Source organism: Ailuropoda melanoleuca, chromosome 12 (genome assembly GCF_002007445.2).
Source record: "Ailuropoda melanoleuca isolate Jingjing chromosome 12, ASM200744v2, whole genome shotgun sequence".
NCBI classification, from domain to species: domain Eukaryota; kingdom Metazoa; phylum Chordata; class Mammalia; order Carnivora; family Ursidae; genus Ailuropoda; species Ailuropoda melanoleuca.
The window spans coordinates 42,410,729-42,423,729 of NC_048229.1; the positions used below are offsets into that span (position 1 = coordinate 42,410,729).

General features: G+C 43.6%; 1 protein-coding gene across 4 annotated transcripts in view; it reads right to left on the reverse strand.

Annotated features, from left to right (window-relative positions):
* Nucleotides 1-13,001, reverse strand: part of DPY19L3 (dpy-19 like C-mannosyltransferase 3) — a 69,492-nt gene that overhangs the window by 6,975 nt on the left and 49,516 nt on the right. For 3 of the 4 annotated variants that reach the window (XM_034639609.1, XM_034639608.1, XM_034639611.1), the window contains 2 exons: nt 9,224-9,306; nt 991-1,123 (listed from right to left, as the gene is read on the reverse strand). In XM_034639609.1, the coding sequence (XP_034495500.1) occupies nt 991-1,123; nt 9,224-9,306 (216 nt within the window). The remainder of the gene's footprint in view (nt 1-990; nt 1,124-9,223; nt 9,307-13,001) is intronic. The other variant, XM_034639610.1, reaches the window with a different exon arrangement.

Here is a 13,001-nt window from a genome sequence, read left to right on the forward strand (position 1 = left end):
AAATTAAAAAAAAAAAAAAAAGATTAAGAAATGACTGATATAAAACATTAAAAAGTTTGAAGCCACCGCTGGGGAGGACTAAGGGAAACAGGTACCCCCTGCACCACTGACTGGAACGTTACTAGTACCATCTGTACAGAGGGCGACTTAGGACGATCTGTCACGCTCTGTTACAAACGCCCATGCTCTCTGCCCCAGTGCTTCCACCCCTAGGAATCTGATGTGCAGAGTGATACGTATGCAAGTTTACCATTTGGAATATTATTTATATAACTGCAAAAGACAGGAAAACAACCCCAATGGTTAAATAAAATATGCTACATCTGCATAACACAGTTTTTGTAGATTTAAGAACAAGAAAGCTGTTAATATATACTGATATATACTGATATGGAAGGAGCTGCAAAATATGTTGAGTGCCAAAGAAACCAAGATGTAGTATGTGACTTGTCCCATAAAAGAGAGGGAAAAGGATATGAATACAGTGTGCGTGTGTGTGTGTATTTGTGTGTGCATGTACACACATCTGTATATGCATAAAATCCCTGTGGAAAGATATACAACAAACTGCTAACACTATTTGCCTCCTGTGAGGGGAGCCAGCAGCTGGCAGAGGGCTGGAATGTAGACTTTTCACTAAGTTCTCTTTTGTTTATTCTTCAGCTTGAACCATGTGGCCGTATTACCAATTAACACACACGTACACGCACACGCACACCAGTTCATAAAATAAGCAACCAGTGTGCCCCTATTCCTTTTCCTTCCCTCTCCTATTCAAACGCTGAGAGCTTTGATCTCAAATGCTCTTTTCCGTACATCTCAAGCTGTTTCTCTTCTGTGATTCTTCTAACCAAGAGGAACGGATATGGATGCCTCTAGTGGACGTGGGGCAGGGCAAAGTCTAGACTCAGCAGCCACCAGCTCCAGGGCCCTCAGGCCCGACTTGCCCGTGTAAGCTACCGGGGGAGGAAAGGCCGGGGGGGCCCTCACCGCTTTGGTCCGCTCCCTCAGGCTGTTGTCTTCGTAGTGCGGGTGGTTGGTCAAGGTCCTCCCGGTGCACAGCTTGACTCCGGCCAGCAGCTGCATGCTCCCAGCGAACACCGCCTTCCTTGGAGTGTTAGAGCTGAAAAATTGCAAGAGTCTGAATTAACCTCCTGGCTAAGATCTCCCCACAGACAAGAACGATGACAATATCCCACTCCCAGAATCACCCGGCAGCGTCAGGAAGGGCTTAGACTTCAGACAAACGCAGGAGGCTGCTTGACTTGCACGCAAATTGCTTTACAAAACTTCTGTTTTTGATAATGGTTGGGAAACTTCTCATTGTTTTGCTGGGTTTACTCTTAAAACGAATGGCCTTAGGATGTGGGTATCTCCTGGCTCGAAGTCTTCCAGGCTAAATCCCATAATCCTCTCCTGCTCTTGCCCCAGAGGGGCAGATTCTGACAAAAAAGAACTTAGAAGACTGTCATCAGGTGTTTTGTATTAAACTTAACTGAAGGGCTGCCTAGAGTAAAACAAATTATAAAGCCAGAAATTGCAGCTGATCGTGAGTCAATTCCAACTTGTTTTTGTTCAAAACCAGAAAAAAAGATCACAGATATTATGATAAATTACTTTTCAGTAAAAAAAAACAATAAAAACAAAAGAACACGGGATTCTGAAAAAGTAATTTATTACTCAGTATGGGGATGTACACCATTTCTGATGTGGAAACACAAGTATTTCCTATGTTCCTTTCCTTGGTCCTGATTATGAAGATCTAAGGAATGTGGGGGAATACAGGCACCCGCATATTATTAAATCATGACCTCGCTCTCCACGTGCCCCCGAGCTGTGATTCTCCGTCTCCCCGTGGGGTGTGAGGGACAAGGATGGAGGTTGAAGGAAAGACTCCCTGATTACAAGAAGAGCATTTTTCCTTTTCCCCCTGGACAAGAAGAATTTTAGTAGTTGATTTTAATTCCACATTTCTGGGAACCTGGGAGAGTCCCTTGCAAATCGCCAAGGCGTCGGTTTACTGTGAGGAACAGGCGTGCCCTGCCGCAGACTCTCCTCGCAGCAGCGCTTCCTCAGAGGCCCACGGGGAGCACCACTGCCGCACGCGCCCTTCCTGCTTGCTAAGCAAGTGGAGCCTGGCCTGCCTGGGCGAGTTAACAGATGGAGACAGTTTTGAGAAGCAGTCTAACTGAAATTATTAAAACTTAACCTGCTCTGTAGAAAGAGCTAGAGCAGGCTGTCCTTCTCAGCGGTTTTGGAGATCAGGGCAGAAATTTATTCCGGTGCCACGTTTCTAAGAGCGGCCTGCGCCATACTCCCAAACGGCACGAGGATGTTCCATGTACTTGAATGTAGTGCTAAGACTACAGTGTGAACGCCATCCAACGAAGGCCTCAGGGTGCCTATGGGTAAGACATCCTGCAGTTCAAGTTGCAACACTTACGAAGGATTTACCTGAAGAACTCAGGATTTTCTAACAATGACACTCTCATTCCCTTGGATTTCAAGGAGCTTTCTCAACGGGCACCCAGGATGACGCATAACCTGCACGCCCCGCCCCCCGACTCACGCCAAAGCCTAGGGTGTGGATTCCAGGGAAAAACAGTGTTCAGTGAGCTTGGCTTGGTCGGTAGGTTGTGAGCCTTCCAACGAGCAGACCCAGGAGCACAAGAACAAACAGATGTTTGCTCTGTCCCCTTGACCCAGCAATTTACAAGGAATTCTTGACATGTGCCCCATGTGGTCAGGGGGACACAAGGATTTCAGTGACAACAGGTGAAGGTGTAGTGCTCCTTAGTGGGAGGTTTTACAAATATTTAGTTTAAGTCAATGGACACATGATAAACACTTAGCCTGGCACCCAGGACTGGGCCTCCCTCATCATAGCCAGAATTACCAACAGGCGTTAAGCACGGACAAATAATAATTCAAGAAAATGCCAATGTTTTTCTAAGCCAGTCTTCTTTCCTTTTGAACACTCCTAACTGGCTTAAGCCATTCCACTGCAATAAATCATGCAATAATGCCACATACGAGATGATGCCCCAGAGTGACTGTCTTTGGGGCCACTGACCTCAACAGGTGTAGAATGCAGAAGTGAAGTCTGGTCTCCCTATCTGGCAGAGTGTGGGGTAGAGGCGGGAGCTAACCGTGGCTGAGCTATCCTGGTCTCTACAGTCAAACCGCCTGGAGGGTGCCCAACTGGGCTTTCTACACAAATGACAAATCCGGCAGCTGAGCTGATCACGTCCGTTCACATCTTCAGGTCTTAGCATCACCATTTTGAATTAGAACAGGAGTCAGAATCAGGGAGATGCACAGAGCTGTTTCTAGTACATATATTTTATAATATGACTGTTGTCTATTCATGGCTCATGACCAAGGTTTCATCTCCCTTCCTGGACTCTGATCATACCACTTCGATTGAATTACACAGTTCACAAAGGTTTAAAATGTCCAAAGTCCTGAACTGCTTGCTGGGGAGTTATAAAGTTATTCTTTATTCAGTCAAACTATAGCACTGAGGGCCTACTACGTGCTGGGCTGGCAAACACCGTACAACCTGGCTTCAAAAAGCTTACTGGCTAATAATCGAACAGAGCCAGACTCAGTTCCCCCTACAGGCAAACACCTCCGAATAAGAGTAGTTAGGCTAGCATGCATTTACTAGTGCTTTCTGTGGGCCTTTAGCTATCCTGGAAACAAAACACACCAGACGCGGTCCAATCATGGCCAACCTTGCCCTTCTCCTTTGGGTGTTCTAAGTGCACCTGAGTGTCCCCTCCCCCACAGCAGGTGCAGTCCCCCGGAGAGCAGCCACCCCCAGGCAGAGCAAGGTGATGTATCACATGACTGCCGAGAGGCACCGAGGGAAAAATGAAATAAACTGCACTCGCGACATGTTTTAACATTTGGCCTCATTAATAAGGAGTCAGAAAGTTTAAAAGTAATGTGATCTGTTTCAACTGTTGGCACAACAATCTCCTGGACTGTTAACAGAGTCTTTCACTAAGGTCCTGGGTTTTATTTTAATGTAGCAAAATACAGGGGTCCCTGGGTGGCTCAGTTGTTCAGCGTCTGCCTTCAGCTCAGGGCCTGATCCCAGGATTCTGGGATCGAGCCCCACATCAGGCTCCTCTGCTAGGAGCCTGCTTCTTCCTCTCCCACTCCCCCTGCTTGTGTTCCCTCTCTCTTGCAGGCTGTCTCTCTCTGTCAAATAAATAAATAAAATCTTTTTAAAAAATGCTAATGCTGTCATGTTTAAAAAAAAATAAAGTAGCAAAATACAAGTATCTTAACGCCTATAAAATGAACTAGAAAGAATACTTCTTTGAAAACTATTGACTATCAAGCATAGCAGAGATGATGTTTATTCGCTTTCTTCTACTGACTTGGCTTTATATGCTAGCCCCATGGTAAATCTGGGACATTTCACTGCTACGTTAAATATTTAAGTTTACCCATAAAGCAAATGCAAAGTAAAACAAACAAGCAAAGTGGAACAAAATGAAAAAGAATCACACATTTCCTGAACTTTAAAAACCTAGATTCACTGTGTTTTACATTTTCTGTGGTAAACTTAGCAGGCAAAGGGGAAAGGCATTCTTCGTCCTTAATATATGCAGTACGGCAGGTGTAAGGCTGGCTCTTCTTCCTTCAGATACTTCTGCTGACACAGTCTGTGGTCTGTGTCTCAAATAGCTAATGTGCTTTTAGCCACTGAATGACACTTCTCTATTATAGAAAAACAAAGCAATTTTTACCAATGTTTGAACAAATGATGTATAAAATGAAAGGATAATTTGTTTTTATAGCTCTCTGCCAAGCTCTGTAGCAGGCTGCCCAACCTGCAAACAATTTATTCTGTAAGAAATGTCACTAAATAATGACAAGGACTCACAGGTCAAATGGATTTACATTACATAATTTAAATGTCATTCCAGGAAGACCTGATGGCATTTTGAACAAATAATCTCATTTATTTTTGAAGCTCTAAGCTTCAACAAGTTAATTACTGTTGAACTAATGGGTAAACTGAGCATTATAATATAATGTGTGAACATTTGCTTTATCTACACTTCAAAAATTTATAGAATTATGCAAATACCACAAAATGATTCATTAAATATAAAAGAGGCTTATAGGCATTTGAGGCCTGAACTTAACCTTCATCATATTTAAAGTATCCAGTAATTCTTTCTGCTTTGATAAAATGCTAAGGAAGTTTGGGCCATTTTCCTAGTCCCATTGAGAAAATACTGCATACGCAGGCTTCATCACTGAAAAGAGACTACTGCTGGTGAAATATCATCTAAAGCCCCGTAGTTAAAATGTCACATCTCAAAATACTTAAACCCATAGGAGTGTCTTGACTGCACAATGTCAAAGAAGAATTTCAGGAACCAAGACAAACACTCTGAGGTCACAAAGGAACAAGGTATGAAGCAGCACTGTTGTGCCGTTTGGCCTCGTGGAAGTAAACGTGCTTCCTGGTCACACAGAGAGCCCAACAAGTGCCACCCAGGGCTCGCTGAAAGCAATACCAGAACAGAAAAAAAAAAACCTCAAAAAACCAAAAAGCCCAAGATACCGGGTTTTTAATCTTTGTATTTGGGAAACATTATCAGCAAAAAGGAGTCAATATGAACACGGGCACTTAATCTGCTGGGGGGCAAGGGGTGCAGCCTGTCAGTGTCACGCGGGAGGCAGGTGACCAGGTGAGCACAAGGGTGGTTCTGCGGAAGGGGCGCAGTGAGTGGCCTCTCAGTTCTCCCGGGGAAGGTTCTGGGGTTGATTTCAACAAAATGTCCTTGCTGATTAATGAGGAATTGAATCTCACAGAGTTCTTAATTTTATATTTAAATTTAAATCTTTACTCTAGGGACACCTGGGTGGCTCAGTCAGTTAAGTGACTGCTTTCAGCTTAGGTCATGATCCTGGGTACTTGGGATCGAGTCCCAGGTCAGGCTCCCTGTTCAGCTCAGAGTCCGCTTCTCCCTCTGGCCCTGCCCCCACTCATGTGCACTGTCTCAAATAAATAAATAAAATCTTAAAAAAAAATCTCTAAGGAAGATCTAAAGATAGGAAATTTCTGTTACTAAAAATTACAACTTCAAAAATATTTCAGTTGAAACCTGGTAAGCCTCTGAAAATCTTAAGGTGGAGTCAACAATAAGAATGGGGGGGAAGAGAAAAGAATGAAGACTGGTGCTGAGGCTCGAAACTTGCTCTAGTGAACAGGCAGTTAAAATGAATGGAGGGGCACCTGGGTGGCTCAGTCGGTTAAGCGTCTAACGCTTGATTTCAGCTCAGGTCATGATCTCAGGGTCATAAGATCGAGCCCTGCATCAGGTTCCATGCCCAGCATGGAGCCTGCTTAAGATTCTTTCTCTCTCCCTCTACCTCTCTCTCTCCCTCTAAAAAAAAAAAAAAAAGGGATGGCCACCCCATTTACACGTTCATCATCATGTCCTATATATAGCTGGTGCTCAAAAAATAGCTGTTAAATTATATTCGTAAGTATACAAGTTCAGATATAACTCCATGTATTAAGGCTTTCAAAATTTTCACAGAAATCTAGTCCCTTCGGTGCGGCCCCTCTCATATTAATAGGTGGTATCCTAACGGAATGCCCTTTATCTTCCCTGGAGGCTGTCTGGTTAGCCAATTAAAGGTCATACCTGAGGCCCCTTCAAAAGCAAAGAGCCAACTCCTGCTGAGGTGATGGAATCCTCCGACCCCGAGAAGCCCAAGCGAATACTTGGCAAGACCTAATCTCCAAACGGAAGCACAAGAGCGACGCCCCAGGCAGGCATCACTGTGCGGATTGCCCGGCGCTAAGCACGTGAAGCAGAGACGGGGACATGGTGGGTAAGCTTCTTCCAGCGCTTCACGTGGGAGGCGCCCCGTGCCATAATGGAGGGTCACTTGAGGTTCCCCTCGAGTTTCTGCAGGTCGCCGTTTCTCATCCTGACTCCTCCTCAAGGACAGCCATCCTGTACCGGAGGGCGCCTCCCCGCCCCCACACGCGCTGCCGGAAGACGGACGTGGCATTACCACGGTGCCCGGCGGGAACAGCAGCAGCCCAGGCGGAGGAAGCAGACATTCCTCACAGGCGGGGCTGGGTCCCCACCCGAGGCCTGGGGGCTGCCCCCAGACAATGGCAGAGAGACTCTCGGACACACGCCACGTATCCTTAGCCGGCAGCCTGTCCTCCAGCCCTGCTCCAAGCTACTCATGGCACGGGCACACGTGACTGATCAAAGCACTAAAATGAAAGCTGAAGGTCATATTTTATGTTTCAGAAACAGAAGAAATCAAGGAGAGTTAAAAGAATATTAAGTACATTCCCTTGTGTTTGGAATTGAAGGCGACAGACCAGAGCCGATTTAAATGTTGATTTAAACAAATACATTTTGTGTCTAAATAGACCCTATTTTGGCATATATTCATCATCACTTAAGCTTATTTCACAAACATGCCCAGCAGCTATTTTTGCAAAAACAATAATTTGGATTTGAAGAATTTTAAGGGAAAGCAAGCAGGATTAGATCACAATGGAACCAATATTTTGGAACAATACAAAGATTTCCAGTTGCTGAGGATTTTTTAAAAAGTAAAAAGAATATGTCTCCATTCAGGGAGAGGACCATGTTAATGAGAGGAGAAAGTAAGGAACAAAGATTGCTTTCCCAAATGAGAGAAATAACAGACTAACAGACTGTCTTCTTTACACCCGGAATATAATCTCTCATCCACAATTTTTCAGAACCAGAAGCGTTACTTTAAATAATTTTCTGTGAGGACAAGCACGGAAATAGAGGCCCTACAGTAAGTAGAGCCAGGCCGACACTGCCAAGCACAACCTGGGATCTGCTAGGACGCATGTGTACTGACGCTACAGTTCATTCCTGTAAGACCGGGGCGTGGAGGTGGGACGTTTACAGCAACGATCTAGGCAGACCCTCCGGACCTGCCAGCTTCGGGATTCTACCAGAGAGCGCGTGCCCTGCACCATCTGTATCAAGAGTGCGATTTTAACAACAGGAAGTATCAGCCTCACCTTCAGATGCACGTGTCATAAATTTCCAGTTGACTATAGTTAATGCAATAGTAATTAGCTTTTCTTCATACGAATAACCCTCTTTCCCCATACACAATAAATACTGAAGGGATTATTTACTCTATAATTGTCTGCCATGATTTAAAGTTAAATAAATAAATAAAGACAAAGCCCTGCTTCATAATCTCAGCACTGGAAGTATCTGAAAAATTATACTCCCTGCATCTAGTCAAAGCCAGTCCGACATTGGGACCAAAGCCACATATATATTTTAGACATAAATCTCTATAAAACCCATGTATTGCACTCAAGAGACCTAAGCTATCAAACATTTACCATCTGTTAATACACAAGCGGTGCTAAACTGTACTGGTTAGTCAGCATTAGTGATGAGCAAGTGCCAATACGGCTACTAAAATTCTAAGGCATGGAGATGATACCGCCGATGCCTTCGGAATATGTCACACAAGATTTGTGACATCTATTTACATGTGAATAATTACACTGCTGCTTTTTGGTTATAAAACAGGGAAATACGGTAGTACAGGGCACAGGAATACTGCTCTGGGTAGAAAAGTTTATTTGTGCTGGTGGGAGGCCGGTTTCACTAACAGTTCATCCTGATGCCGAACGCAGAGGCACCAATAAGAACCGATATAATGCTAAACACGATGATGTTCGAGAAAGAAGACTTTGTATTTTCAGTTTTCTTTAGGCCTAGGCTTGGGCAATATGTTTCATTAAAATGAAATGTGCAAGGAGTAGGACTCTGACTAATTTTTACATGATTAACAAGGAAAGAATACTTTGATGTGTCAGCAGTCACAGAAAACCTGAATGGTATTAAAATGAAAGCAACTTCAGTAAAGGTGGAATTCGCTGAGAGTATAAAGCTTTCTTTCCATGGCTGTCAGTGGCCTGGAGTACATCCTCCAGCTCTGTTTTCCTCTCCTTGTGGGTTTTTTCCCTTCTTCATGAGACTGTGGTTAGAATAGTTCTTGAATGGAAGGAAATTATTTCCAAATATAGGGTTTTAAAGAAAAACTTGAAAATGAATGTATCTTCACAATTAGATTCAGAAAAAAGAAAACACCAAATGAGGTCTATAGTGACTCTTAAAAGGCACTTTACAGTTTTAAAGGTTAAAAAAAATCCTCTTACTTAATCCAGTTCATCAGCTCCACTGTGTCTGGATCATAGAATTCTCTCAACTCGGAGAGCTCATCCATCATTCCTGGCCAGAACTGAAATTAAAAACAAAACAAAAACAAAAACAAAATCCACCCCCGCACCCACAACTATCACTAAGATTCAAATGAAAGAGGGGAAACTGCATAGAATTCGCGAGCTAGATCAACAGGACAAGTGCAGTATCAGAATGACCTCACCTCCGCAGTTCACCCTCCTGGCCTAAAGCGAGCCGCAGTTCGCCCTCCTGGCCTAAAGTGAGCCAAAGTCTGAGATAAGGTCCCCAAATTATCTTGAGCCAAAGCTGATCAGGACTAGAGGGGTTGTCAACTTTTAAAAAAGAGCTTTTATTTTACTCTAGTAAAAATGCTGTCGTATGTGGTATTAGTACCTAGGCAAACGTTAATTTGGGTATGACAGGAATGGCAGCCACGAGGAAGCTCACAGGATATCGGAAACTCTCACTTCCGTCGTGCCATCTCCCTTCGAGACAGGAAATGCCCTCACAAGACAGCACCGTTGTGGAGCTGCAAACATACTCTGGAACACAGAGTCTCACTCATCCCCGTGGAGACGGAAGGCGTCATCCCTACTGCTGTTTACTCTTTATTTTACTAGTCTGGAGACGCTGGCTCGGAAAGAGGACTTGACCAAGTCACAGAGGGACAGGGCTACCACTTGAAACTTGACTCCAAATCCAGCCCCCTCTTCACGGTGATCACAGCGTCTGCACTGGAAATCTGGACAAATGCCTCAGTGTATTTTAATGTAACTACAGGTACACGGGAGAGAAGAGTATTTGAAATTAGGACTCTCCAGGCAAATCTGGTGCATCTGAATATTCTATTTATGCCACTGGTGCCACCTACTCAACTTGAGTTAGTTAAGGTGATGAAGAGAGAGCGTAAACATCCCACTCCAAGTCCACGGCTTTTCTAACATAATTGCCTGGTTCATGCCACAATTAATTACATGTTCACTGCTGTGTCAAATGACGACTGGCTACGAAGCCTTGATCACCCACTTACACCCGAGGGTGAACAGCACAATTCCTATGTTGGAAGAAGGCCCCTGACAATGGGTCTGTGCTTCGTTAATGTGGAAAATGCAGTAATTGTCCTTCAGAACCACTAACTAGAACCAGTGTGGGCACCTGACTGGTCGGTGGCTGTGTTTTAGTCCTGTCACTTTCGTATCTTGTCATCTTGTCTTCGGCCATTTTTAGTGCTCATTCTCATCTTGTCCCCTGGGTGCGTGAACCAGCACAAGTGCTGGTGATAGAAATTCAGGTGTTGGCACTACTGGCTCCAAGTTTTAGAATGATACCTGTGTAATATTTCAATTATCCCTATTAATTTGGATCATCAGTAGAATGCCAACTTTTTAATGATATGTCCTCATTCTTTTGGTATAAAACATGTTGAAATCTATGAATTCAATGGATATTAGAAATTTTTCTACCTTGGAAGTTGCTGTTGTTAATTCTGAAAATGTTCAAACCTAGTAACACCGTCTTGTGATAAACTTCTTAAGCAATGTGAAAATAAGTGTTGCGTTAACTAACTGCTGTTCCTAAATGATATGAGATTTCAGCAATGCCAGTAAGTTAATTAACACGAGAGTAGCAATTTTATTAAACTCCTGATTTTAAAGTGAAGTGCATGTGTTTCCCTTTTAAACAGGATTGTTCTGAAGAGATATATAGCAAAATTGCTACTATGAACAAGAAAATCTAAATCTCCATGATAATTGCTCTGTGCAACTCAACATCAGGCTTTGAAATACAGGAGTTCATTTTACTCACAGGTAAATCTGTTCGATAGCTGGAAAACAGCCTCAGTTTCAGGGTACTTCTTAATGTACATAACATCTTTATCATCTTTGTGATTTTACATTTTGAGAGGCTAGGCTATCTAAACTGTTTTGTACAGTGCAGGCTGGATGCATCAGGGTTTCTCCTGAAGTCGGAACTGAGAAGGGCTATGCTGATGCCAGGTCAATCTTTGGAAGGATTCTTCCGAGTTACTAACTCTCTTACTCAAAGAATGGCTACGTAGATTTCCTGGAAATGATGGCTTTTTTGGTGCTATCACTGGTCTTTTTATAGTAATGGTTCTCAAGAGGGGTGGGTGGAGGGATTTCGCCCCACCCCCAAGGGGATGTTTCCCAATGTCTGGAGATTTTTGATTGTCACGGCTGGAGGGAGGTGCCGCTGGCACCTAGGGCGTACAAAGTAGGGACGCTGCTAAACATCCTACAACACACAGGACAGCCCCTGCGACAAAGGACTGTCTAGCCAGAATGTCCACAGCGCCTCTGCCGAGAAGCCCAGGTCTGTGCATTAGCCCCACCTAGAGGGCCGAGGAAAACGCACATTTCTGGACTCCACTCCCAGGGTTTGTGATTCAGTAGGTCTGGTCTGGAGTGCGAGGGACCCAAACATCTGTATTTCTAACAAGTTCCCAAGTGATGCTGATGCTGCCTGTCTGGGGACCACACTCTGAGAACCAGTGCTGTACAGCGTAGTTGATTTCTTCTGTACTCTCCTTCCTCAATTTTACTAAGAACAAGAGATTTAAATCCTCAAATAGCTATAAAGAAATCAATAAAATTCCAAACACATAGCTGAGACCTCAAAACTTAGCCTATGCACAGAGCGACTGTGGAGAAAGACTGTGATAGTGTGCGTACATCTTTAGTGTGAACGAGAAGCACGATGAGCTCCATCTCTTCTGGGAGGAGGGTGCTTCATCACTCAGAACCCATGTGCAGAGGTCAAGTTACCCCATTCATTATTAAACATACACTCTGTTTAATCTCTAGTTGTTGCTTTCCAGAGGTTTTAAAGAAGTTTCATTTATTTGCATTCGAGCAATAAAACTCCCAGAGGCAGGGTGGAAGAAAGAACCTATGGTTTCCAGGGTCTGAGTTAGCACAGTGCTCTGCCTGCGACAGCAGATGCTCTGATAGACAGGAACGTGACAGAGCATAATGTTTGGAAATATTATACAGCAGAATCATCCAATAGTGTCATTAGCAAACATGATTTTTAGCCTAAAACCTTTGGCTTCAGATAAAATCTTACATGAAAGTATAAGCAGATAAAACCAAAAGCTGAGCTGCTGTAGCTGACCCTCTCCGTGGGTGAGCCCCCCTCCTCCCGGCAGCCCCCCACCCAGATGAGGGGCTACCCACAGTAGAGTAGGAAACCTACTGTTCTAACATGAAACCAAATTTGAAGGAAAAAATCTAAACTTAAAAAAAATATGTCAGATTTTTAAAAAAGAGGGTAAAAGCTCAACTGGCTAGCATAGTCTGGGCTCCCCGCCCAGGTACCGATTCAAGTCTCTAAATCTCAAAGATGCGACAAAAGGGTCACCAAATAGCCAGACTGGCGACTCCCTGTCTCTTACGGGGGATTCTCAGAACTGAAGGGCAGTTAAAGCTATTTCAGAAATTAGTCAACTGAGAACACGAAGAACTTCATGATTTCCTATTGAAACTGAAGGACAGCTAATGAGGCTAATCTGGGACTGTATGTATTTACATATACCCAGTCCCTTATAAAGGTGATTTTAAGCATCTAATAAAATACATAGGTTAAGATAGGATGCATTTTAGGATCTCTTATTCTCTATAACGCAGGTAAAAGGGGAAATTATTTTTCTACTTTATTCACCTCAATATAAGTCTGAAAACATGTTTATTTTTAGAATTTGCATCAGCTGAATAGTAAGTCAGAACCAAAATT